The sequence below is a fragment of the Eumetopias jubatus genome, unplaced genomic scaffold (assembly GCF_037043125.1).
Source record: "Eumetopias jubatus isolate StellerSeaLion01/CBP00866 unplaced genomic scaffold, mEumJub1_p1.0 scaffold_7, whole genome shotgun sequence".
NCBI classification, from domain to species: domain Eukaryota; kingdom Metazoa; phylum Chordata; class Mammalia; order Carnivora; family Otariidae; genus Eumetopias; species Eumetopias jubatus.
In genome coordinates, this window is record NW_028274813.1 from 111,579,552 (window position 1) to 111,606,671 (window position 27,120).

Consider the following 27,120-nt stretch of genomic DNA (forward strand, 5'->3'; position numbering starts at 1 on the left):
AAACTCTAAGGAATGATATGATTTTGAAAGAAGTAAATCTGGGCTTCCCTTGTGGAGAAGCCCTTGGCACCCCCAAGGCCCTCTGCTGGTTCCCCTAGACAGTCGGTCCTCAGCCAGCCCCAGCTGCCCTGCCGGCCTGTGATCTAAGCCACAGGCACAGGACAACACACTTGATGGAAACAATCCCTAATGTGGCACGGCCTTGGGTCCGATCCACCTCCCTCTGTGGCTGCTCGTCCAGGAAGGGCTGCTCAAGCATTTCTGTGCTTTTCCTTTCCTTTCTTCTCACTCTTCAGTTTCTGTTGTTGGGTATTTGTTGATAAGGAGAGAGGAAAGAGAAAATTAAAAAAGGCAAAACTCACCCTGGAGGGCAAGACAAGAAGAGCGGCCTGCCCCAGCAGTGACAGAGCAGGTGAGTGGCTTGACCTCTTCCTGAGGAGCAGGGGCAAGGCAGCAGCCTGGTCCACTGAAGTGACCTTGGGGCCTCCTGGGAAGATGACCCCGACCCCACACCCTCCCCAAAGGACTCCCTGGGGTAGCACCAGTGAGGCCGGGCCACGTGGACCTCCGGAGACAGCAAATCTCTAGAAGGTGCAGGTAGCTGGCCCTGCTGGAAACCTAAGGGAGCTTGTCATCTCTCTCCCCATCACTCACCAGGAACCTGCAGATCCTGCTTCTTTAGCTTATTTGCTTGTCTCCTCATCTCCAGGTTCTCTGCCATCGGCCCAGCCTCTGTGTCTTCTCCCCTTTGCCTAAACTCCCCAGTGGTTCCCTACCATCCTCAGGATAAAGTCCAAACTCAAGAGCCTTCCCAAGTTTTCTAGCCTCATTCTCCAACCCCCTGTCCTTCCCCACACGCGGGTTCTCTACCCCCACAGCCCCCTGTGGCCATCTCTGAAGGAGAACTAACTGGTTAGATCTTGCCATAACTGTCTCTCCCAGACTGTGGGGGCAGGACGTTGTCAAATTTATCCCCATCCTAGGACCGAAGGAGAAACACAAAGTCTCCAACTGGGGATTCCTCCTTAACTCTTCTCTCCCAGACTTTTTCAGAGGTGGGTGCTCCTAACATCTCAAAAGGGACATCAAAGCTGACAGGGCCTCCGTCACTCAGGCCCCATCAGCCTGGGATCCACCACGGACTTACCTTTCTGTGGCTGGTCAGTGAGAGAAGATCAGTAAGGCCGATTGGCATCCTTGGGCCTCTTTAGCTGAACCTTGAGCCTCTTCATGCCAATTTGAAAGCCATTCATGGCCTGAATAGCTGTCTGGGCACTGGTTGGATTGTCAAAGCTAACAAACCCTAGGGGGTGTGGACAGAGAGATCAGCTGGGAACTCTGCCTGGCAGGGCCTCCATTCTCTCTGACCAGCCGCTCTGTCCCTCTCCCCTCGGGCCAGTTCCAAACATATGCCCCTCCAACCGCCATTGTTTGCGTGTGCACACGCACACGCAAACACACACTCATACTTACATAGGCAGACGGCCTAAGTTTCTTGGAAGGACAGGAGGCAATTCTGAAAGTGTGTGTTGGGGGTGGGGAGTGTGCTGCTTGGGGGTTTTGCCTGTCTTTCCCTGGCAGGGGTTGATTCTCTCCCTCTACAGCTCCCATTCTGGTCCTCTAAACTGCAGCTGGGGGTTGGAGGGGATCTCTGGCCTCTGGTCCATCTTCCTGTCCTTCTAGACTCTTAAGCCTGACCTGGCTGAGCATCTTCCAGACACCTGACTTTCCCAGGTGAACCTGAAATAGACTTGTTCCTGGGCTGGGCTTAGCCAAGTCACTGGTCTGTGAGCTTGCTTTGTACCATACACTCAGTTTCTGGGAGCCATTGACTTAGGGACAGACAAGCTTAGGGTCTGTAGTGAATCTCAAAGTTAGGAGTGGGAGGGGTCCATGGATGGGGCTCAGCTTACCGAAACATTTGCTCTGGTTGGTGGCTCGGTCCACAAAGACTTTGGCAGAGACAACAGCTCCAAAGGGCAGGAATGTCTGTATGAGTTCTGCATCACCAAACTCCTGAGGCAGGTGATAGATGAAGAGGTTACAGCCTTCGGGGCCTGCAGGAACAGCAGCAGGCTGGCTCAGGGGAGGGACCCTGAGTCCAGCCCCACCAGGCCCTGATCTCCAGCCCCCTGTCCCTCACCTTCTCTTTGCTGCTGGGGCAGGGCTGAAGACTGCTGGGGAAAAGCTGTGCTCACTGGGGCATAGGCCGACGGGTAGGCTGCTGGAGACAGAGGTAGGAGTGGGCAGTGACCCCCAGAAGCCATCCCCCAAGCATGGCCCCATCTGCCTGGCCACCTTTGACCAATTCGGCCCAGTCCAATTAACCCTCACCCCTTAGAGAGGTCGTTCTGGGCCCAGAGGTGGGGGGATGGGAGGGTCGACTCCTCAGAAGAGAGCCTAACCGCCCCCCTCAAATCTCCCTATTCCTTTCTGGGGCCCTTCAAACCCCCCAGGCCGCGTAGCGCCAAGTGAAACCTGCGTAGTGGTGCATCCCAGCGTAGGCCTGCTGCAGGGGGTCAGCCACGCCAGGGCTCTGGGCTGGGGAGAGAGGGGCGCGAGGCCCACGGTGAAGGCGGGCGGGCAGGGAGGTGGAGCGATGTTGTGAGAGGCAGCCGGGAAAGAGGAGTCCCTTCCCAAGGCCGTGGCCGCCTCCCCCCACCCCCCCGCTCCCCACTCCATTTCGGGGAGATTTGGGCGGAGCGGAGGGCCCACCTGGGTAAGGGGAGAGCCCGTTATTGTAGAGAGTGTCAGAGCCCGGCTGCCCGTTGGTCTGGGGCGTCAGGGGGCCGAATCCATTGACCCCGATGGGCGCTGGCAGACCCGGAAGCGAGCCGGGGCCGCCGCCCGGCGGGGAGCTGGCTGCTGGAGGCGGAGGAGGTGGGAGAGTCAGGCCGCAGCCCTGCCCCGCGGGGTCCCAGCCGCCGCCCCGCCCCCGAGCGCAGTACCTGCGGCGGGCAACAGCGGCGCGGCTACCAGGCTGAAGGCCGCCACGTGCTGCATCTGGGCCGCCACTGCGGCCACCGGGCCTAGGCCTGGGCCCTGTGCCGCGGCCAGCAGGGCCGCCTGGTGCTGCAGGATCTTTGGGAGGGAAGAAGGGCAGGTGTGTAGGACCCAGAGGCGGGCAGCTGTCCCGGCTCCCGACCTCGGGTCCGCGCGTCCCTGTCCCCTGGGGCCGGGCACCTACCGCGGTGGTGTAGGCTCCGCACGCCCCCAGCGGCAGCGGTGCCGGGTGGAAGGCGCCCAGCTGGCCGGCCATCTGCTGCATCCGCCGCAGCGCGCGCTCCCGGTCCGTGTCCGCCAGCTTGACCACGAGGCTGGACGAGGCGCCCTGGGTAGGGCAGGGGAGTCCGCCGTGACCAGTCCAGACCCCAGCCCTGGCCCTAGGCCAAGCGCTTTACCCATCAGGCCCTTTGCTGGGCACCGATCACACATGGGGAGGAGAAGCCCGTCCCCACCCCACTGGCCTCACCCTGGACCCGGGGTACCCGCCCTCACCGCCATGGTCCGGCTGCCATGCAGACTCTGGATTGCTGCCTGAGCTTCCCCCTGACTCCCGAACTTCACAAAGGCACAGCCTGGGGCAGAATAGAAGGATTGGGTGGCTCAGGCTACAGGGGCCAAAGGGTCATGAGGCCCAGAATGAGGCAGGAAATCCCAGGGTCAGTCAGCTCAAGTCACCTTTACTGGTGCCATCAGGGCTCCGCAAGACGGTGCACTCCTCGATATGGCCAAAGGGCTGGAACAGGCGCCTGACGTCCTCCTCACCCTGCTGCTTCCCCAGCATCCCCACAAACAGCTTTCGGTCCTCTGGGGACAAATCCAGGAGTGATCTGGAGACCCTAAGTCCTCTTGGACTCCTCAGAGTAGCCAGAGGAGCTTAAGAAGGTAGCTCACCACAGTCCAGCTCTGGGAAGAGGTATAGGGAGTGAGAAGGCCCTGGGGCTACAAGGTTGGGTTTCTTTGAGGAGCAGGATGATCTACAGACAGATCTGGAGGAAAAGAACTCAACCCAGATACACCATGAAAACCTGGGTCCTGGGAAAAAACAAGAAAGACTGATTGCTGCTCTTGTGGAAAGTGATTCAGGTGATACCTTTAGTTGGGTACGGCCCTATATGCATCTTTTATATGTTTGAGCTTTCTGTTCTGAAAGTTTGGGAAAGGCAATTGTGGACCATTTTAGCCCTATTCAGGGAGGGGGTCCTCAGAGAAGACCTTTGTATTCAGATTGGATTAGGAGAAAAGAAGTACTCCCTTGCTAGTCAGGTTAATGGCAGTGACATCATGCCCCTTCCTGCTCAAATCAAGAAGGGCTCTGGGCCAAAAAACAGCACAGAAAACTTGTCTCATCATACTGCCTCATTCCCAGATGTTGAGCACTGGAATGATGACTCTCTAAGCCTAGCACCAAACTCAACTTGGGTGCCCCTCCCAAAGGCCTAAAGAGGGTAGGAAGCTTGGGTTCCTGAGCCTCCAACATTAGCATTTTCCTCTCTACACTTGCTAAGCCCTTAACCCCTTTCCTTAACTCCCACCTCCACCACCTCATTCCCTCACTGAGCTTCCTGGGCCCTCACAGGCCTACTGCCTCCTTTCTGGCTTCCCTTGTGCTCCTGCCCTGATCCTTCCCCAGGTGTTCACACTACAGAAGGACAAGTTCTGCCTGTAGACTTGGATGGCCACCTGAGAACAAGTCTGATCCCTCCCTATGTTCTCTCTTCCTCTGGGAATGTTTTCCTTGGAGAAAGCTAGAGAGCTGGGGCTGTAAACCAGGGCTTAGCTGCACATCTAGCAAGTTAGGCCTCAGGAGCACCATCCAGGAACCCAGGGTAGAGGGGCCCAGGTCACAGGGCCTGCTGTCAAAGCCCTGTTCCTTTCTGCACCAACATAAATCTCTGAAATAGGATGTGGCTTCACGCAGGGAACATTAAGTGGGGAGATAAGGAGCAGGTGAAAATCTGGCTTCGGGTTTCACCTTCAGATCCTGGAGCCCAAGAAAACCCATCCCAAACTCCTTTACTCCTTGACAAGTTTGGCTAGGCCAGTGGGGATCCTTGGATCCTGAGTGCAAGGGAGACAAGTCTGGTGAGGGTCATAAACTGAAGCCTGTGTGTTAAAGAGAAGAAAGAATAGACTGCCTGGAGTTAGCAGTCGAGGGACTTTCCAGTAGGGTTATATGTATGTCCGTATTTTACCTGGATGGTGTGGGGTTCAGCTTAGGCTGCTCAGGGACCCTAAAGTGTCTGTCAGTGCTGTGTCTGTGTGGCGTGTGGGGGCTGTGATTAAATGGGACAGGCAGAATATGTTTCAGCAGAATCCTGCCTCCTCTCCAGAGGATTACTGCCCAGTGATCCCGAAGGGGGAGGGATGTGTAACGTACTCGTGGCTGGAATCCTAGAGGAAGTGCCAACCTGATGTGGTGAGAGTATAATCGGTGAGTGTGCTTCACTTCTGGGAGCGTTAGCCACAGAAGAGTGCTTTTGGAACAGATCACTGGTTTCCCAACTGTTTTAAAAAGCTGTGGAATCTGCTGTTCTAACAAAAATATTAGGATGAAACTCAAAAATGAGAGACGAGTAGAACTGCTCTGACTGAAACCAGAAAGGTGGGGACTGGGGATGGGGCTGAAGTTCCTTTTGCTTAATCTTCTCCTAGTACCCCCTAAAGGGGGTTAGAAGGAAAGTCCTTTAAAAAAATCTAAAAAAAGTCCCCTAAAAACTGACCTAAAAGATAGTGAATAGAGTTCCACATGGTATAGGAAGAGGGATCTTAGATCACCCTCTTCAGGAAACCAAGAAGATAAAGAAAAAATTGCTTGATCAGTCTGCTAGTGGCTTTGCCTTGACATTGGAAGACAGGCCCCGTTTGGTCAAGGAATCAAACATCAGAAGACTGTGTCATTGTTCTGAGCTATGACACTAAAGCATGTCCATGTGTCTGTCAGAGGCCCAGGAGGGGCTAGAGAAGATCCTGTGGCCTCCAGAGTCCCAAGGCTTAAAGAGGGCTTCATAATATGCTAATTTATAGTGCAGCTGTGTCATTGGATAGGGTCTGCAAGATGGTGATGGCACCTAGGTAAGATATCCATGCCACAGGGACCAGCATCCGGGTAGCCCTAGGTAGGAAGAGAAATATCAAGACTGAGATGGAGACCCCAAGACAGGAAATAGGATTGTGTGGACAGTGGTCTGATCCTTTATCTGCCCTTCCTCTTGTTGCTCTTTCCTGTTGATGGTGGTTAGTTCAACCTTGTGCCACAGACCATGAAATTCTCTGATCCTTCTTTTCCAGTGCCAAGTCAAGAATTTTAATCTCCATGAGAAGTCACTGACCCTGTGGTCCTGGACTACTGGGCTATACAGAATTTGAAATTGAAATGAGGCTAGGTTAGAGGCTGGGCTCTATACTGCCTGTTTCACAGGTATCACCTTGAATGCTGGTATTTTCTTTGCCACTTTAAAGGGAGCTTGATTATGTTTGACAACAAGATGATCAAGGTCACAATGACCATGAGTTTCAGATGATCCCGAAATGGTGGGATAAGTTTCTCAGGAGACATGTCTAAGAGAAGTACAGACTAGACCTCCTAAAAGTAGCTCCCAAATATACAGCCCTGAAGGTTCTGAGGGCTGATCAGTGCCCCCAGAGAGAGATGATGATGGGATTTAGCCCAGGTAATTCAATTTCCTCTAGTTCAAACTCTACCAGTTTGGTAAAGAGAGGATTCTGTAAGAGGTGGGTCAGAAATGTCTGAATAAAATCATCCCCTGGGTGGTGGGTGGGTCCCCAGAAAGATGGGAATATCAAATAAGGAGGCTCAGTCTTCCTGGAGTGGAAGGAATTAGAAGATAGTATTAGTATGGAGTTGAGACATAGTTGGATAGAAACACAGTCGAATGATAAAACTGCATTCTCCTGTTGTCAACTAATGTGTACTCCTTGCTCTTCTACCAAATGCTTTTCTGAACCCAAACCAAGTTGTTTGAGCCCCAGAGGCCCAGCTCCATAAAGCTGCCTTGTGCAGCTGGTCATATAGGTCAGGGATTCTAATGCAGCAAATGATGGGATTGAGAGCCCAAAGTCAGAGTTAGTCCATTCCCTCTTCCTCAGGAAAGGCACCAAGATGCTGTTCAAGAAAGGAGGTTCTGCCTCAAGTTGGCTCAGAGGAATTCCTAAGGGCCCCAAGTTTCTAGCTTCTAGGCCTCTCATTCTCATTCACCTTCCTGTTGGTGGGATGTCATTATTGTAGGGACTGTATAGGAACAAGGTTTCAGCATTGGGGTACCTACCACCAAATACATCCTAAAAATACTCATCTACCTTTCAGTCCAAATACCAACCCAGGGGATCCTGCTGGTGGCAGCATATGGAGCAAATAATCTTTCCCCTGATATTCTTAGTAATGACTCCAGCATAAGGAACCAAGAAAGCCTGGGAAATTCAGTGAGGGCAAACAGAGTCTTCTGGCCTGATCTGATAAGCATCAAGAAGAGCTTAAATTCCAAAAAAAACCCAACCAACCAACTAAACAAACAAAAACAACCTTGTGAGAACTAGTAAACAAATCCAGCAAAGTTGCAGAATACAAAGTCAACAAACAAAATCGGTTGTGTAAAAATAGATAAACTGAACTACATAAAAATTTAAAACTTCCGTGCATCAAAGGACACACTCAGAGTGAAAAGACAACCTACAGAATGGGAGAAAATATTTGCAAATCATATATCTGATAAGGGGGTAATATCCAGAATAAAGAGCTCCTATGACTCAAACAAACAAACAAACCCCCACAAATAATCCTATTAAAAAGTGAGCAAAGGGGGCGCCTGGGTGGCTCAGTCAGTTAAGCGACTGCCTTCGGCTCAGGTCATGATCCTGGAGTCCCGGGATCGAGTCCCGCATCGGGCTCCCTGCTCAGCAGGGAGTCTGCTTCTCCCTCCGACCCTCCCCCCTCTCATGTGCTCTCTCTCTCTCTCTCTCATTCTCGCTCTCTCAAATAAATAAATAAATAAATCCCCCAAAAAATAAGTGAGCAAAGGGCTTAAATAAGCATTTATCCAAAGAAGATATACAAATGGCCAGTAAGCATATGCAAGGATGCTTAACATTACTAATCATTAAGGAAGTACAAATTAAAACCACAATGTAATACCACCTTACACCTATTAGGATGACTGTTGAAGAAGGAGAAAAAGAAGAGGAGAGGAAGGAAAAGGAGGAAGAGGAGGAGAAAATGGAGAAAAGGAGATGGAGGAGGAGGGGAAGAAGAAGAAGGAGAAGAAAGAAGAAGGAGAAGAAAAAGTAGAAGGAGGAGGAGAAGTTGAAGGAGGAGAAGGAAAAGAAAGAGTTGGAAAGAATATGGAGAAATTGCAACCTTTGTGCACTGCTGGTGGGAATGTATAGCCACTATGGAAAACAGTATGGCAATTCCCTCCAAAATTAAAAATAGGATTATCATATGATCCAGCAATACCAGTTCTGGGTATTATAGCCCAAAGAATTGAAAGCAGAGTCTCAAAGAGGTATTTGTACACTCATGTTCACAGTAGCATTATCCACAACAGTTAAAAGGTGGATGCAACCCAAATGTCTTTCAACCAGTGAATGGATAAACTAAATGTGGTACATACATACAATAGGATGTTATTCAGCCTCTAAAAGGCAGGAAAATCTGACACAAGCTACAACATGGGTGAACCTTGAGGATATCATGCGAAGTGAAATCAGCCAGTGACAAAAAGACAAATACTATATGATTTCACTTATATGAGGTATTTAGAGAAGTCAAATTCATAAAAACAGAGCAGAATGATGGTTACCAGGGGCTGGGGGGGGAGGGAATTATTTAATGGGTACAGATTTTGAGCTTTGTAAAAGGAAGAAACCTGGAGATAGGTTGCACAACAATGTAAATATACTTAACGCTACTGAACTGTATACTTAAAAATGGTAAAGGTGATAAAATTTATGTTATTCCTATCTTACATAATTTTTAAAAATGAAGAATGACTTTAAGGAGGGCTGAAAAATAGGTACATAGACCAAGGAAGAACAGAGACTCTATTTTCCCTTCATCCTGATCCAGGAGAACCAGGAAGTAAGGGAATGGTAGACCGCTCCTGAGATTCCAGGTTCCCCCCCGCCCCCCGAGGGAAAAGAATCTCAGCCTCCAGATTTCATGTTCCTTTTGCAGGCTGTATACCTGTACCTGAAGGGCTTGTCAGAGGATTAGCCAATGCCATCACCTAAAAGTGTCAACAGTCAGCTTTGGGTGATCTGCTCTGAGTCAAGCTGAAGGAAAGTACCTCCCTTTACCTTCAGAGGTAGAATTAATTTCAGGAAGTGAAACCTTAACTTGAGTAGTCTTAAGCAGTACTGTGAAACTTATCCAGTCAGGTCTTCACTGGAAGAATACTTTTTAGAATTAAGTAAGTATAAGGATCAAAGACAGATATGAGTGTTGACAGACCAGCAGAACAGTTGCAGCTAAGATCCATATCAATTTAGGTCAGAGAATATGCCCCAGGTTATGAAATGCTGAAAATTCTAGCTCAAAATTTAACTTTAACTCAAAGTTTAGTTGTTAAACACTGAATGAAGTAGAATCCTGGATAAAATTTGGAAACCAGGCCACCTGGGTTGCTCAGTCGTTAAGCGTCTGCCTTCGGCTCAGGTCATGATCCCAGGGTCCTGGGATCGAGCCCCGCATCGGGCTCCCTGCTCGGCGGGGAGCCTGCTTCTCCCTCTCCCACTCCCCCTGCTTGTGTTCCCTCTCTCACTGTGTCTCTCTCTGTCAAATAAATAAACAAAATCTTAAAAAAAAAATATGGAAACCATGGCTCACCTAGTTTGCTAATTATATATATTTATTATTATTCAAAATCCAAGCTGATATTTAAACAAAACCATGTAAATTCAGTTAGAAATTACCTAAACAATTAATTAAAGGACGGTGATAGGAGGGTTGATGTGATAATAGATAATTGGTCTCTTCAGTTAAGCCAAACTTTAAGATTAAAAAAGAGATGCCTCACTTCAGAGATTATTTTTAAAGTTTAAAAAAACTAATGTGGAAAGAGTGCACAGGTTGGTCTTAACCTATATTTGTACCTCAGGCATCCTGGAAACATAAATATGTGCTCGGTAAAAAAATACTGCCAAAGTTGGAGAATAGAACAAGCGGAACAATCACTATTGTGATTTATGAGTTTATTGGTTTTATGTTATGAAATTTGAAAGAGAGAAAAAAATATACAAGAGTTTCAATGATTTTGAAGATTTTGCCTTAGGACTAAAAAATATTTTTCCTATAAGATTGGTACCTACAAATAAACTTATTTTTTGTGCTTCCATAGTAGAGATCATGTAAGTTAGGAAAAATCAACCACAGCCTCCATGTTGAACAGCAAGTAAAAGAGACTTATTTAGTGACCACTGTCTGAAGGATTTAGGGATCCCTAGCTCTGACCTCATACAATTTGATGTTAACATTTTGAAATACACGACCCTTGAATTTTTATCCAAGGCAAACATTTTAATGTTTACATTCAAATAAATCCAAATGCTGAGGAGAAAAGTTTCTGGCACTATGTGCCTTTACTATAGTTAGGATATCATTTTGTTTTGGAAAATTAGGGCGCATTTTCCTTTAAGAATACTGCTCAATGCCACAGGATGTAAAATACAGGCACAGAGTACAAAGTACAGGAACAGCATGGACAATTTATGGGAACAGGCTGAGATCATGAAAAGGCTGCTAGAACATAGTCCATGAAGACCTGGACGCACAGCTAACACTCTGAGTATCATCAAGGGTACGGAGGATGGTCATGGAAGAAGAGGACCCCAGAACCTGCTATCAGGCAGATCCTGTTGTGTTGGTACTATGATTACATTATAAGCATTGAATGTACAAGCGTTACCAATAATCTTTAAAAGTAATACAACATACAGTGTGTTTAAAACATAGGCTATTTCAACCATAAACCTCATGTCTATTGATTAAAAGTAAGAGAAATACTACTCTGTTGCATTGGCATCAAAATTCAAGGGAGAGAATGTAAAGTAACTATTTTCGTTAAAAAGCTCATGTGTGCACAACAGATTCTTCCTACATGCAGATGGGAAGAAATAGAAATCTTTGGGCCAAAGAAGCAAAACTGGTAAGTTAGGTTATGTTCTCCCGGTGCTGGTAAACTTTTAAAAGTGGAATCAGTTGCCAACATTTAATATAATTAAAATGTAAATTGTAATTAAATCATGACAGTCTCATCCGTTTAAATTTACCTACCTGGCTCCTGTAGCATTTGAGTTGGAGATCCCTGTTTTATGGGGCGGGGGGGGAGTCTAATAATCCCTTCCAGAAGAAAATGGTGGAATCTTGGAAGATTATACTGTTTGTCTTGACACTGTTTGGATTATGTCTGTATTGATACCAGTATTCTTAAAAGATATAGAAATCATTATTAATCAACTGTAAACTAAGGGATTTAATTTCAGGAATAATAAAAATATATGCAAGTATATAGGCTTAAATATATAAGGACAGGTATGACCATTAACTCTGAAGGTTTATTGAATGTTTGGGATCACAGAGGTAAGACTTGAATAGGGCAAGCTGTCCTACACTGGTGTCAAATGTTACATTTCAAAAGCAAAATTCAACACCATTTTAAAAGCTGAGTTTCTAAAGCGTTAGTTTGTGTTAAAATTCAGCAGAAAGCTGAACTCACTTTAGAAGAAACATTGAAGAAAAGGAACGCATTTTGATTAGTAACGAGATTATCTAACACGGATCAGTTGGTAGTTAAATACTTATAAATTGTAAAGGCCCAACTGTTTTTGCAAGATTTATTACGTATGCCTCCTCTTTCCTGAAAATGTAGCAGGGAACATTTGGTGACTCTGAGTGGGAGCAGGGAAGAATTGAGAGATCTGGTCATCTAAATCGGCAAGAAGGATTATTTATGGATGCCTTTGGAGTATATACTCATTAAGAGCCATCACTTGTCAAGAAATACCTGTGCAACACATAACTACTAGAATTATGAATCGTACTGCCAGGCAGACCTCTTTTCAACTAGATTTGCTTTTCCTGCTCTCTTGAGCTGCTCTGAATCTGAACAGGTGTGTATAGGTGGGCTGCCACAGGTACAGAATTTGTCAATGACATGACAACTGAAAACCCTGCAAAAAGGGGAGGAAAATGATAAAACTCAGGCTGATGCCACTGCGTGGGGCCCAAATGATGAGGACATATGGACCAGGCCAAACAGAAGCATCATCAGAAGCATCCTTTGGAGAGCTGCCCTCACCCCGACAAGATGTATTGGACTCCAAACAGTAAGAGTGCCTCCAGCACTGTGGACTTAGTTCCTGAACCAGATCCGAGTTGCATCATGTTCTGAACTCTGTGCATGCTATTCCCTGTGACTAAGAACTTGCTCCCTCTCCCCTCCTTTCTCTAATTGACTACTTCTTGTTCATCCTTGAGATCTCAGCTTGAATATTACTACCTCTGGAAATCCACCTTGACCTCCCCAACTAAGATAGATGCCCCCTTGTTATTGTGCCCACAATCCCTCCAGGACTTGAAAAGCACTGATCACACTGAATAGTAACCTCTTGTTTACTATCCCCTCATAGCTCCAGAGCTCAATGAGGCCAGGTGCCTGGTCTGCCTTGCTCACATCTCTATTCCTAATGTGGAGTAATTTACTCAGAAGATGCTGGTTGGATGGTTGAATAAACTACAGCTCAACCTGTCTGCTTCTTGGCTCACTCACATACTCTAAACTGGCCTCTGAGCTGTGGGAGTAGTTAATGTTTGTGGACAAGGCTTAGAAGATGACCAACAATGGCCAACAATGGCCTTGATGCCTAACAGAGCTTCCCAAAAGGCAGAAATTCTTGGAACAAATGAACCAGAGGTTCCGCATGGAGGCTGGAACTTCTCAAAAACCTGTCTGGAGGGGCGCCTGGGTGGCTCAGTCATAAAGCATCTGCCTTTGGCTCAGGTCATGGGATCGAGCCCCGCATCGGGCTCCCTGCTCAGGGGGAAGCCTGCTTCTCCCTCTCCCACTCCCCTTGTTTGTGTTCCCTCTCTCGCTGTCTCTCTCTCTCTCTCTGTCAAATAAATAAATAAAATCTTAAAAAAAAAAAAAAACCTGTCTGGAAAGAATGAAGTGGGAAAGGAGGATACATGTGTGAAGGGGAGGAGGAAACTTGGAAATATCTCTTCAAGGCAAAGTAGAAGTGATAACATCTTGACCTCAAATTGAGAATCAGAGACCAGAGGTCAGATAATCTAAAAGGATAAAGGAAGGATTTCATGGAGGAAAGAACTCCACAATGGACCCATGAAGCTACCAGAGCCCCTCGTAAGTGCAGACAGGGAGCATGAAGTCGGAGAGGATGTGCAGAATTAGTAGGAGTTAATAGAGTCCTGTTAACAGGGTTCCGTTCTCTCCCTGATCGTGGGCAGCTTCTTCCACCTAACAACACCATGACTGATCTTGGGTAAGGCAGGGAGACAGTCTTATCCAAGGGAGAGAGTCAGCAGACATCAGGGCTATAGGCAGATATCCTGGAATGATATAAGACCCAAGGGTGAGAAAGACACCAAAGAACTGATACCAGAAGCTAGCATCACTTTTCCAGTATGGAAGCTTGCTGGAATATAGCTGGTTGTCAAAAAGCACAGGCTTTCTACCCCTCCTGTTATTAAGAAGCATTGGTCTTTCTGCACCAGGAAAGAGTGCTGCTAAAAAAAAAAAACCTTCAAAGACTTGCCATGGTCCTCAGTATAGAGTCAAATTCCTTCACATGGCCTGCAAATTCTGTCTTACCAGACTCATCTTTTACCACAAGTAATTGGCAATTGCAGTGAAGAAATGAGTGGCCCCAGTGCAGAGTGGACTGGGTCCTCTCTGATCAGAAGAATATGAAAAAAGAGAATAATTCCATCCTGGTTTTCCAAACAAATCTGGAAGTCCCACCTGAAAAAACAGGAATGAACTCTCTCCAGGGCAAGGTGACAAGAGCCCCCTTCTTTATCTCCAGCGTCTTCTTAGGCTCTTCCTGCTTCTTTTGAGTCTAGGGACCTTGGGACCCCATCCCTCCTCAGTCTGAGCTGGGAAGACTGAGCTGTTTCCGGAGCTGAGCAACTCTGGGACCCACTTTCTCCCAACCCAAGGAAGCTCTACTAATAAACCATGGGTAGGACTGACTCAAGGAGTAGGCCCACCACCCCCGACATGGGTGATACCCTGAGGTTTGTCACATAGGGAAGTTACCTCCTCGGCCCTCACTGGCAGCCGGCTTCACTTGGATCGGACGATTCATCTGAAAGACATTGGACCAACACACCCAGTCAGCATGACTGCCTGGTCCTGGCACCCTGCTTCTCCTCCCCTGGATGCCTCAGGATCTAAACCCTGGCCCCTGCGAACTCTGTACTCCACCACTCTCACGATGGACTATAGATTTTCTCCAAGATTCTTCCTTAAACTAGGGAATTCAGAAGGTGCTGAAACCTGAAGGGTGGGGTGATAGGAAGCTTGGTGGCAAGCCAGGATGGACTGTGATGGCTAAAGAGATTCTGCTTTAGGCTCTGGCCTGGGACTATGTGAGGCCTGTCCCTCTGGCTCCTGGACCTCCTTAAAAGGCTTTGGGTGAGGAGTTGGGTGGGAGGGTGGAATGGATACTGAAGATCTGTGTTTTGTTCTAAAACTGAGAATATAATTCTATATGTCATTTAGATTAAACAATCTGGGAATCAGACTTAGTGCTGTCTACCCCAACTCTGCCTTTTCATGGTTGTATGACTTCAAGTAAGCCACCCTCTCTCAGAGTCAGCTTGTTCAGTGGGGGAAAACCTTCCCCAGCTTCTGTGTCACCACAGTTTCTACACTCATCCCCTCAGTTCCCTCCCTGGGCCCCCTTCCCTTGAGGACGCTGGCAATCTCCAGCGCACTATCCTCGGCCCTGCTCACCCCGCTGTTCCCATTCTTCCTGGATAGTCTCGCCCACACCCACAGCCTCAGCTACCATCCCCACAGGGCTGACTCAGAGCTCTGCATCCCCAGCCCACACCTCCCTCTTGAGCTTCAGACCCATGTACCCAGCTACTTGCTGGACATCGTGACTAGAACGTCCCACTGGCATCTTCCACTCAACGCACCCGCACCAGAGCTTATCTTTTTGCCCGGACCTGATCCTTCCAATCATCCAAGCTAGAAACCTGGAAAGCAGCTTGACTCTTCCCTTTATCCCCTCCCCCACCAACCGATTTCACCTTCTAATTCATGGGCTCCCTGATCAGGGGTGGATAAGAATCACCTGGGAACCATACCAGACTCTCAAGTTGGGGGATTGTATCATTTGCAAAAGCTCCTAGGTGATTTCGACATACACCCCCACACATTCCCATCCCCCAACCACCCTGAGAGAATTCATGATTGAATCCCCATCTCACCTTCCTCTCATGGGTGTTGTGGGGATCACATGAGATATTGGGGACGCAAAAGATCTTTGTAAACTGCCAAGAGCTGGGTGCGTAGGATGTGAGGAATTATTGTTGGGGGCAGACAGCTGAGTGCCGGGAGGAAAGAACAGCGGCCTTCCCGTTCATGGAGGAAGGGGTACTGATGCCCATCTGGCCTGAGAAGGTGATGATCTGACCCCCTCCCTTCAGGAAATGCACTGTTTCTGCACCAATCAGGGCCACTCCATCCTCTACCAATGTGCTCGTTGCCGAGACAACAGGCAGCTTCCTGTTACCATAGCCACAAGTGCTACCCAGTAACCATGGCAACGCCCTGGCAGTCACAGTTGAGCAATTTCCTTTGGATCAAATTTGGGGGTGGAGGAGTGGGGAGGGCTTATTAAAAAAAAAAGGAAAGGAAAGGAAAAGAAGGAAAGGAAAGGAAAGGAAAGGAAAGGAAAGGAAAGGAAAGGAAAGGAAAGGAAAGGAAAGGAAAGGAAAACAGGCCAAGCCTGAACCAGCACAATCCCCCTCCCACCCAGGGCTCAGGATCTTATACGCTCTGACACACCCACCCGCTGGTGGTGGCGCCCCTGCCGTGTACCAGGTTGTGGGTGGGGGCCGAGACACCGACAGGACTCAGGCTGCAGTCTAGAGGGGATGACAGATCAATCCAAGCAGATCAGGGCGAGCTGGACAGGTCTGGATTGGCCGGGACCAGGGACCAGGAGGAACGGGAACCGTCCCTGGGCATGGCCACCTGTGATTGTGGAGGAGAGACCAAGAGACAGAGCCATGGAGAGCAGAGGAACAAGAAGAGATGAAGAGACACAAGAAGACAGAAATGATGAGAGAAAGAGACAGACCCAGAAAGGGGCAAGGAAAGAGAGAAATACTGGTGGATATGGGAAGGAAACGAAGGGATAAGGAGTCAGGAAGGGAACACAGGAAAGGCAGGGAGGAGTATGGCAGGGGAGAAGGAGAGAGGGGTAGAAGCCTGGGGTGGGGCGCAGTGAGGGTGAGCAAGACCATCATTATTTTATTAGTTCTTAAATAGATCCTGAGAATTTCTCCCTGGAACCTAGAGTGACAAGCACATGTGACAGCAGTGGTTTCCATGGCAGCTGCCTCCCCGGCTGGGTTTCTGGAGAGATGGAGCTCATCAGTGCTCTGGGGGATGCCCCTTTCTCCCTCCCCTGCTCTCTCACTCTTGAATGGAGAGTGGGCATTAGGTGGTCTATACATGTTCCATAGACCTGGCAGAGTCCAAGCCTCAGAGTCTGGGCACCTAAGCTTTCCACCACTCAGACATGCTGCCTGCATTTCCTGAACTCTGTGAAGAGCCCCAGCAATGACCCTTGAGATCTCGTCCTCAATGACTTATAGAGGGGAAGATAATGCCACCATTTCCTAAGAGCCATTATTCACCAGGCCCTTTCTGGGACACTATACATACATTGTCTCTAAATTCCTTCCAACTGCTCTGCAAGGTAATACCATTGTCCCCGTAGTATAGATGGGAAAGCTGAGGCTGAGGGAGGTTAAATCACTTGTCCGAGATCACGGGATGGGTAAGAGGTTGAGCTGGGATTTGTCCCCAGGTCTGTCTGATGCTGAAGACCATGTTTTTGCATTGTGCTGCTCAACTCCATTCTTAAGAAATGAACACAAGTAATGAGGCATAGCGTGACCAGGGCCTTAGGAGGAGTGCAAAGTAGAGTGCTGTAGGAGAAGCTGACTCCAGCTGGAGAGGTTGACACAGGGAAAGCTTCACAGAGGAGGCAAAACTTGACCTGGGCCTTGCGGGACTGGGGTCATTGGACCATGTGGAGGTAGTGGGAGTGATAGAGTTGGAGGCTGAGCACTGCAGATGGCTGGGGGGTGGAAAGGGAGCTGCAAGTCTGAAGGAGCAAGGATTCTGGTAAGTACCTGCCATGGAGGTAGCCAGGGTAGAGCAAATTGCTTCTGAGTCATATAGATGTGGATTTAAATTGTGGCTCCATCACTGGCAACTTCTCTAAGGTCTTTGAGCCTCAGTATACACATTAGTAAAAGAGGGAATCATGATCCAACCTGCAGTGTTGTGTTTGTTTGTTTGTTTTTAATGGAAGGGTGTAAAACTAAAAGGTAGCCAATGACCAGATTGGGGCAGATTGTGAAAACCACAAGAAATTTTGGCTTTGTTGTATTTCAAAGGCAATAGGGATCTAGGGAAGGATATTAAGTGGGGAAAGATCCCATGAGCTGTCACTATGCAGAAAAAAAGGTTGGAAAGGGAAAGATTAGAGGTGGGAAGATCAATGATACAGTTAAGGGGTAGGGTGGCCTGGCCCAGGGCAGAAGGAAGTGGGCAGATTCAAGAGATGTTTAGGATGAATTAACTGGACTAAAGTTTTATTGGATGTGGGAACTGAGGGAGAGAAGGAAATATTGGCTGACTTTTAGGTTTATGGCTTAGGTGTTGAGGAAGTTGGCAGTTTGGGAGTTTGGAGATGCAGGGAAAGTCCCAGGGGAGGAGCCCAAGAGGATGAGGAGAGTCGGGGAGAGTGGTTTTTCTTTGGTCCCCACTGGGAAGTGGTTAGGGAGGACACCGGGGATTTAGGTGTACTCTGTGTGACTGGAGGAGAAAGAGAGCTGGCTACATGAACTGCCTAAGCAACACTACCCTGCCTCGTTCTTGCCACAGCCAAGGGAAGGATGTGGAAGTAGGGTGAGGTAATCCCAGTTCCCCCTTGAGGAAAAGAGGGCATTGCATCCTTGGCCAAGAATTTGTCATGGGACCTCAGGTGAGCTCCTGCCCTTTGCTGCGTACCTATACCCTTGAGAGTTTCCCAGGTAGAGTCCAGGCCCACGTCTGCTTCAGGGCCCAGCCCTGCCAGGGAAATCAAGGGAGAGAATGTCAGAAAGAGGAGAGAAGAACCTATTCCAGGCAGTGGAGTGGGGAAGTTTGGAGGCAGCACAGACAGATATGAAGCCCTGGTACTTTGGCTCCCGTGAGCAGAAGGGAAGGCAAGGCCCTACCCCTTTTCCCTGCTTGACTTGCCTAAAATTCCTGCTTTGGGCTCAGCCTTGCCCTCTTCAGACAATTCTGACTTGATGTCAACTATTCCTTACACTTAGCATTTGTGCCCTCAACCTCTTACCCCCATTATGGAAAGAATATTTATCAGGATTACTGGTGGGTCTAAGAGAGGTATCATGGATGCAGGGAAGAGAGAGGCAGAGAAAAAGCAAACTTCACAATTTTCAGCTCTCTGTTCTACCTCACCCTCTCTTCTAATCCAATCCACTGCCAAGTCCCACTAGTTTTAGCATATATAGGGATATCCTATATAGCTCTTAAGTCTATCCTCTCCTCCCCATTCCTGCCCTATCCCCAGCTCTAGGCCAGCATCATCATTCAGCTGCACTCAAGCAACAGTGTCCTAAAGTATCATCTGCCTCCAGTGTTCCTTTCTCTCTAACCCAACCATCATACTGTAGCTGGAATGAACTTTTTAAAACCAGTCCCTCACTCTTCCCTGATTAATATCCACCCATGGTTCCCCATTGCAAGCCTCCCAATAAAGCCCAATATCCTAAGACTGGCAGTCCAAACGTGTGAGTCCTGCCTCCCTGGCTGCCCCAAATACATAATACTCTCCATTCACATGGAGCCTTGGCTGTCTCCATTGGACACCTTTCCTGCCAGTCCTGACACTGTACCCAGAATTCCAGAAATTGCCTTGTCTTTTAGCTTTCTAGACCCTCAAATGTGATGAAATACAGTCATAATTGGGCTCAGGTAGCATTTCCTCTGTGAAGCATCTCCTCTCTCTCTACTCTTGATGCTTCTTTTATGTGCCCAGGTGTAAACTGCACTGAGATGCAATGAGTTATTTTTGGCCTGGAAAAAGCTCCTTGAGGGCAAAGGTTCTGATTTACTCACTAGGCAGCTGCTACACACACAGTGCCTTTGTGTGAGTTACAAAAAGGCACTCCCCCAACTCTGTGGATGAATTAGAAAAAAATGTGCCTCTTCCTTTGGGCTGACACAGCCCTGTGATAATGTTCATGGCTTGGCCAATAGAGCATGGCTGAATTTTAGCTCCCACTGCCCTTTCCACACAAGCTGTTTTGTGCAGGGCACAACCTGCAAAAGCAAATGCACTCAGTTGTCTGTCTCCTTCACAGTGTTTGAAGGGATGAATGCCCAAGGGAAAGGAGGTCATGAGCAGGGAGAGAGACAAGTAGGGGGGCACTCTCTGGGCTAAGGTTGGGCCCACCTTCTTTAGGTAGGTTCTGGAACCTAAAATGAGGCTGTAAGAAGTAGCTTTAGCTTTATGGAGAAGAAGCTACAGAAGATGGGACAGACCATTGAGGTTTAAGGAAGTCCTGAGTAGGGAGCCAAGTTTTGATAGGTAACAGAAATTAGCAGGTGCATGTGGAGTGAAGTCAAAGGGAGGTCCCAGTCCAGTAGATACTATGAAATTGTCCCTAGGGGTTCAGGCTTTCTCTTGGGGGAGACCCAACCTTTCCTGCTCCCAGAGTGACAGTCCTGCCTGTCTCTAGTAGGAGCCCAGATTCAAGTCTTTCCCTGCTTCTCCAGCAGATGGCAGCTGTGCCCAGGGCCCAGTGCCTACAGGGAGCTGGACACCCTCCTCCCTTCATGCTGGTGGGCCTGAGGCCAGGTGACTAAAGCTGCTGCTGCCCCTGGCAGGCCCAGAGAAAAGATTGATGGCACGGACATTGCTTGGGCTGGCCAACAGAGCCATTGATTTTCATTTAGGAGAATAATTAAATATTAATTCTCACTTTGTTAAGCTGGAAAGGGTGAATAAAGCCATCCTGGCAGTACAAAGCCAGGCCATGTTGGAAGCCTGCGGATGAAAGGGTGGGAGAGGGCAGATGTACCCAGTCATGATCCCTCCAGAACCTTAGACCCCTGTCTGCCATCAGCTTGGCACAGGTAATAGTATAGTGGTTAAGTGAATGAGTTCTGGAGCCAGACTACCTGGATCTTTCCAGATCTTCCTACCAGTAGCTACATAACCTTGGGCAAGTCACTTGTTTCCTTTGACTGAATTTCCTCATCTGTAAAATGGGAAGGCCGATAATACCTTCTTCACAAAGGAATAAATGACTTTGTACATGCAAAATACTAGGAACACTGTCTGGAATCAACAAATGCTAGTTACTATTCTCTTTTCTCCTTCAGAAATTATTCCACTAGTCTAGAGCTTCACAACTCTTATCTCAGGTGCCCTCAGCCTCATACAGTCCTCCCTTTGTGGAGCCCTTTGTGGCTGGTTGAAGAGGGTTTTTTTTTTTAAGATTTATTTATTTATTTGACAGAGAGATAGAGAGCACAAGTAGGCAGAGAGGCAGGCAGAGGGAGAGGGAGAAGCAGACTCTCCACCGAGCAGGGATCCCAACGCAGGGCTCGATCCCAGGACCCTGGGATCATGACCTGAGCCGAAGGCAGCCGCTCAACCAACTGAGCCACCCAGGCGCCGCCCCCCCCCTTTTTTTTTAATTCCAAAGTTCATTCTAATTTTTTCAGTGCTTCCATTTGCTTTCAGGATGAAGTCCAAATCCCTCAGTCTGGCATCCAAAGTTTCCTCTTCCACCACTGCCCTCTGGTGGATCTTCTCTCTGGCCTGGCCCATGCTCACACGGGCCCTCCTCCACACTCCCAACCCCATTTCACACCCATCTTGTTCCTTCTGTCTCTGCACCTTTACCATGCTGTTTCCCACATGGAATGTTACAGTTTGTCTCAGTGCCTTTCAGTTTTAGCAGCAGAAGTCATCTACTCCCATGGCTGGATGAGTAATAACTTCTACTACTACCCCTACGAATGCTGCTGTTACTATTACTACTACCACCACCAGCAGCTAACCCATATTGAGTCCTTGTTTTTACCAAGAACTGTGCCAATGTGAGTTAGCTCATTTAATTATTATAACAATTCTACGAATTCTGTTTTACATAGGAGGATGCTTAGGCTTAGAAGTAAAGACTTGCCCAAGGCCATACACAGAGTTAGTGAGTGGTAGGGCCTGGATCCACACCCAGGTCTGTCTGACTCCAGAGCCTATACACAGAGACCTGGTGAGCGTAATACATTGGTGTTACTTGATGCTGAGTCTTCAAGCGTGAGGCTCAAGATGCTTCAATTACTGGGATTGGTCCTATGAGCTGATGGTCTACTAACAGCTTGATCAGCTCTAGGCAAAGCTTGTGCCATTGCTGGACAGCTTCAATTCAGAAAAGTGATATCTTTATACTGAGCTGAAATTAGAGTGTCTGTTCTTTATACCCACTGATCCTGATCCTGCACTCTAGAGCCACCCATAGAAATCCAAATCCCTCTTCAGAATCTGAAGGTGGTTGCCCCCACCCCAACAGTAATATTTATTGAGATCTTACTCTGTGCCAGGTACTTGCTAAGCCTCAGTTAATCCTCATGCTAGCCCAGTGAGCTGTTAGTATAACCCACTCCTTATAGATGAGGAAATTGAAGCTCAAGAGTCTAAGTAATGTATCTGGAGACACAAAACTTAAATGACAAAACTAGGATTCAAATCTAGATTTGTGAGACTCAAAAAGTAGTATTTTTAATCGTTACATTGTGATGCCTCCCTATTAAGGCTCCCATTAAACCCTATCTTCTCCAGCCAAACATCTCCAATTTCTTCAAACCATCATCCATGACATATTTTATGTCCCCATCCCATCCTGGTCACTTTCTGATAGGCTAATGATCCTCCTAAGTCTGAAGCTTAAAACTGGATATAGTCCCAGGCTTGGCCTGCTCAGGGCATTTGAATAGTGCTTTTGTTGTAGACACATCACTCCTTTGACAAGAGAAAATGAGACTCTGTCGTACGATTTGCTCTTGGTGAACCCACACTAGTTCCTAACAGTCACCATTCTCTTCCTGCCACATGGTCCATAGGTCCCACTTTGCTTTTTGTCCATGATTAGCCATTAGCTAAGGCCATACCAGGTGCCACTGATATATAATGGCCTAACTGCACACATATAATCAGGTCCTCTTAGCTTTAACCAAGTGTTTGGGGGAAAGCAATCTTGGTGAGTCAAGGCACCAAAAAAAAAAAAAAAATTTTACTGGAAGAGGACAGAGAGAAGTGCTATAAAGGACCCTAGAACTGGAAAAAATAGGATACCAGCCCAGCAGAGTCTCTACCCCATGTATCTGCATATATTCTCACACCAGGGACAAATGACATATGAAGCCATGATTTTAGCCAAGGCTGACAAATTCTAGCATAGCCCACAACACTGACGCCTCTCTGAAAAGGTACAGTGGAACACTTGGCCCAAGTGTTAAGCCCATTTCTTTGAGCCAGAAGACTAAATATAACAAAGAACCTATAGCTATTCAGGGCACAGGTAAGCCAACTCTTAGAAAGGTGACTCTGCTTCTAGTTCCTGCTCCCAACCCAGCCCCTACATCCTATTTTGGCATGCACATAGGGCATGTCCCCAGCCTGAGGTGAACCCCACCCCCCAACCCTGGTGGACTTACCCCTGGCAGGGTCTTCTGCTCGTGCAGTGCACTCTGGGCCTTGAGAGCAGAGTCCCGGGCGCAGTAGGTGAGGAAGGCACAGCCTGGGGAGGAAGAGGCTGGCTCAGGGGGTTTCCTGAAACCCCCAAATACTCTTCCTGGAAAGACCCCATTAAGTGACAAACTCAAGGCCACTCTCCTTTAACAAGGGCACTGCTCTGAGAAGTCTTCTCTGCCTCCCACCTTCTCTGAAGGGAGGGGCTTCATGTGTCTGAGTCCCAGATTCTGGCTCCCTCTCATTTGCTCCTGGCTTCTTGCCTAGGGAACATGTGTACCCACATCCAGCCACATGCTCATACAATCCCACATCTCCCCTCCCCACTCCAGCCGTAAGTCCGGTTGGGGTTAAACCTCCCTAAGCAGCTTTGCCTTCAGCTTTAACCCCAGCCTCTCCCTTCCTTTTCGGATTCATACTCACAGAGTCTCCCAGAATCAACCTCAATTCCTTCCCAACTCAGTTTCAGATGGGAGGAGGCAAAAAAGAGGAAGAGGGTTGGGAGCCAAACCCAGGACCCCACAACTTCTTCTTAATGCCTCCCTCCTCCAAGTTTGAAGCTGAGGAATGGGTTAATTTGAGGCTTGCAAGATGGGGCTAATTTAAGGACTTTCTGTAGAGAGGAGCTTTCAGGGACCTCCAATCCTATCCAAGGAGCTTGATCTGTCAGCTCTCCCAGTACTTCAAGATAGGGCCTGTTAAAGGGTTATTGTGCCCAAAATCTTACTTCTCTAAAAGAGCCAGTAGTTATGGGACAGAGAAGGAGACTCGGTTGAGCCAAAGGATCAGTCCTTCTCCTCTTTAGGTTCAGCCTCAGAAACTGTAGCCTGCTAGGACGCACTGAGGCAGGGATCTCCTCTTTTCCAACAGCCATTGAGCACTCACTCATTCAGAAAATATTAGTTGAATACTTATTACAGTGGGGCATTATAATGGGCTTGGGGATGAAGTGGTAACAAGACAGACACGTTCCCTACTCCCATGGGGATTATGTAAAGAATCATGAGGGGAATGTAATTTGAGTCCAAAGGGTTGAGGAATGCTTCAAAGAACACATTGAATCCTCAATAGCAAATAGGGCTTAACCAGGTGACAAGAAAGAGTGGTGATTATTTCAGGCTGAGGGAATAGCACATATGAAGACTGAGGCAAGAATTTGATGTCTTAGGGAAATGGATGGAAGACTAGTATGGTTGGAGATTGGTGAAAGGAGGCATAGTGGACAGTGAGGTGTGCAGGGATCAGGTCATCTATAACCTTGTATGCCTCAGTCTGGATTTTGAACTTTTACCTAAGAGCAATGAAGAGCCACTAAAGGATTTTAAGCTGAGATCTGACATGATATAAGATCTATGTTTTCAAAAAGAGCCTTCTGAGTGTAGGAAGGAGAAAGACTGAAGGAAGAGAAAGTGGATGTGAGAAGCCATTAGGAGCTTCATGAAGTTTTCTACTTAGACCTCAGCAGACTAGGAAGGCAAATGGAACATCTTTTCTGACGTCTTCTGTGTGGCTGCCCCTTAAGGTGGGTGGCTATCTGTTATTCATTAAATTAAAGGGACCTTAGAGAACACCTGAGACAAACTCCTATTGTATCAATAGGGAAACTGAACCCAGAGAGTGTGTCAGTGGCAGAATAGGGTTTCAAATCTCCTAACTCCTAGGCTGACGTTGTTTTCAAAGCACCGTGGCTGCCTCCCTCAGTACCCAGTCATCAAAAGGAAAATGAGTCACTCTGGCTTTTGGATATCGCTGTTCCTGGGGAGAAAGTGGGGAAGATGTTGACTTGGAGACCCTCCCCATCATCTTGCAAGGCAACTCTGCCTTGGAGAACTTCGGGTTGGTTTGGGGATAAATCACCAAACACCTGATTTTGCTTACGTCTCTGCTCCATCTTCTGCCACTCAGCCATATCAGCTGACGTCAGAACTGGGCAGGGCCAGGGCCCTGTCTGAAAGTCTCAGGGGCCCAACTGCTGCCCAAAGGAGCCCCATGTGCACTACCTGGGGTAGGTGGTGGAAGAAGGAGGGATGGAAAGACAGAGAAGCATGGCTTGAGGGAGAGACACATGAAAATAAAAAAACAGGAAGAATTAGAGCTAAATGGAGAGGGAGAAAAAGGATGAGGGAACAATTCAGAGACTCTGGTGGTATTTGAATGAGAAGAGTGAGAATTAAAGGTATCTTATACACTTCTCTTATTGTACAGATGGCCCAGAAAGATTAGCTTGTGCTTACATACTGAAATAAATGTCTGGAAAATAAGAAAGTGAGTTGCTATGGATAGATGGACAGCCAGGGAGTTGGACTGCATTAGAAGGAATCTGGATGGTATAGTCTTATTCTTTCATGCCCCTTTTAAAGTAATCCCACCCCAAAGTATCAAAGACACATTGCTACCTCGCTGGTCCCAGATCTTCTGTGGGCATTTTTGTGAAGCCCCTGTGTAAGTGTGCCTAGGAACTTTCCAAGGCCTCCCAGTTGAAAAGAGGTGGTAGCCTGATTCCAGCTCTCAACCCTTAGGAAAGTACCTTTAGCTATTACCCAGGGCCCACCACTTTTCTCCTAGGAAAATCATGGAGAATAGTTGGTGACCCTTCCCCCTCAAATCCTGAAACTGAAGCATGGAGAAGGTGGGGAGAGGTAGAAGTGTCTCTCTTCAAATAATTTCCTTCCCCAGCCCATGTATGACATGTGACTCTGGCTTTCTTACTCTAGCCCAGCCTGGACAGACTTTTCTGCATGTAAACAAGCCTCCTCCCTCTCTCTACAGGAAGAAAGGGGTGTGGCTGGACAGGACTGTGGTGCCTGTCTCTTTAGCAAGGGCAGGGAAAAAATCTCTTCTGCCTCTTCAACCTGACCCACCCTGAGGCTCTGGTTCCACAGGCTCTGCTCCAGGACCAGCCTGTGAAGGAGGGAAAGCAGGAGGCCATAAAGAGGATTGGGGAGGGGTAAAGATGAGGCGCCAGAGTGGGGAGATTAAAGGATAAAAGAAATGTGGGTTCAGCTGACAGGAAACCTGAAATGAGGGGGCAAAAGGTGGCAGATTTTCCCAGCTGACGTCAGGGTTCTGGACTCAAGTCAGAAGAGGCAGAGTGTTGGCATTCTGTCGGGGTTGGAGAGATTGGGTTATTGTCAAACGTAAGGGTGGAATTTGGAGCCGAGAGCCTCCTCGAGGAGAATTGGATTTTGTGAGTTAGCCAGGCCTGGATTCTGAAGAAGGGAGGACTTTGGGTTGGGGAGGGGGTGGTTAGCATCTGCATCAAAGGAAAGCTCTGTGGGGGTTGACTGAGCTTGGAGGCCAGAATGAGGGGTACAAGTCCAAGATGTGTGTGCGGGTGGTTAGGCCTGAGTGGGGGTGGCACCAGATTGGGGGAGGAGGTCAGAAATGATTGGGTCCAGGGTTTGGGAAATTGAGGGTATTAGAGACCGAAAGGTCAAATAAGTTTCCTAATTCCAGGTTTTGGGGTGTCTGATAAGAACGATGGAGGGAGGTCCAACTGAAAGGTCGGGACTGTTGGGATGTGAGAGATGAAGGGTAGGGAGTTAGAGGTTAGAGTGGAGAACATGTCAGGGGATCAGAGTGATGATCAGTGGGAGGATGTCAGAGAGAAAATTCTGGGTTGGGGGGTTCTGTGATCTGGGGAGGAGACTGGGCTGAAGTGGGACTGGTATTGGACTGGTGTTGGACTGACTCTAGGCAGAGCTAAGGTTGGGGCTGCGGTTGAGGCTGGGGTTTGGGCCGGGCCCACTCTAATCGGATTGGGGCAGGGCTGGGCTGGGCTGGGCTGGGCTGACCCCGCGCACCTTTGTGGAGGCCGGTGAGCCGGTCCTTCAGCACCGTCAGCTCGTAGATGCGGCCGAATTCCTCGAACAGCGGCTTGAGATCCTGCTCGTCCAAGCCCCGCGGGATCTGCCCCACGAAGAGCTTGATGGCGTCGTGGTCCTTCATGGGCACGGCAGGACCGGGGTTTAGCCCGCTCATGCCGACGCCGCTGTCCGCGGTGCTGAAACCCAGGCGCGGGCCGGGGCCGGCGGGCGGCGCAGACCCTCCGGGCGCCGCGGCCAT

At 48.3% G+C, this 27,120-nt stretch overlaps 1 protein-coding gene across 1 annotated transcript; it reads right to left on the minus strand.

Annotated features, from left to right (window-relative positions):
• Positions 1–27,120, minus strand: CELF6 (CUGBP Elav-like family member 6). Its single transcript, XM_028100120.2, has 13 exons — positions 26,859–27,120; positions 23,022–23,104; positions 14,298–14,346; positions 3,682–3,810; positions 3,499–3,578; positions 3,188–3,331; positions 2,949–3,081; positions 2,716–2,862; positions 2,479–2,541; positions 2,144–2,224; positions 1,914–2,057; positions 1,148–1,303; positions 1–299 (listed from the first exon to the last, which is right to left on the minus strand). Exons 1-12 carry the CDS (start codon positions 27,118–27,120, stop codon positions 1,176–1,178), a joined length of 1,443 nt encoding a protein of 480 aa, XP_027955921.1. The 3' UTR covers positions 1–299; positions 1,148–1,175.

Coding starts and splice junctions, on each gene's coding strand:
- CELF6 (XM_028100120.2), bottom strand. CDS start 27,120: ATGGCCGCGGCGCCCGGAGGGTCTGCGCCGCCCGCCGGCCCCGGCCCG. Junction 23,105..26,858: donor GCTCACCGGCCTCCACAAAG/GTGCGCGGGGTC, acceptor CTTCCTCCCCAG/GCTGTGCCTTCCTCACCTAC. Junction 3,579..3,681: donor CCCTGATGGCACCAGTAAAG/GTGACTTGAGCT, acceptor ATTCTGCCCCAG/GCTGTGCCTTTGTGAAGTTC.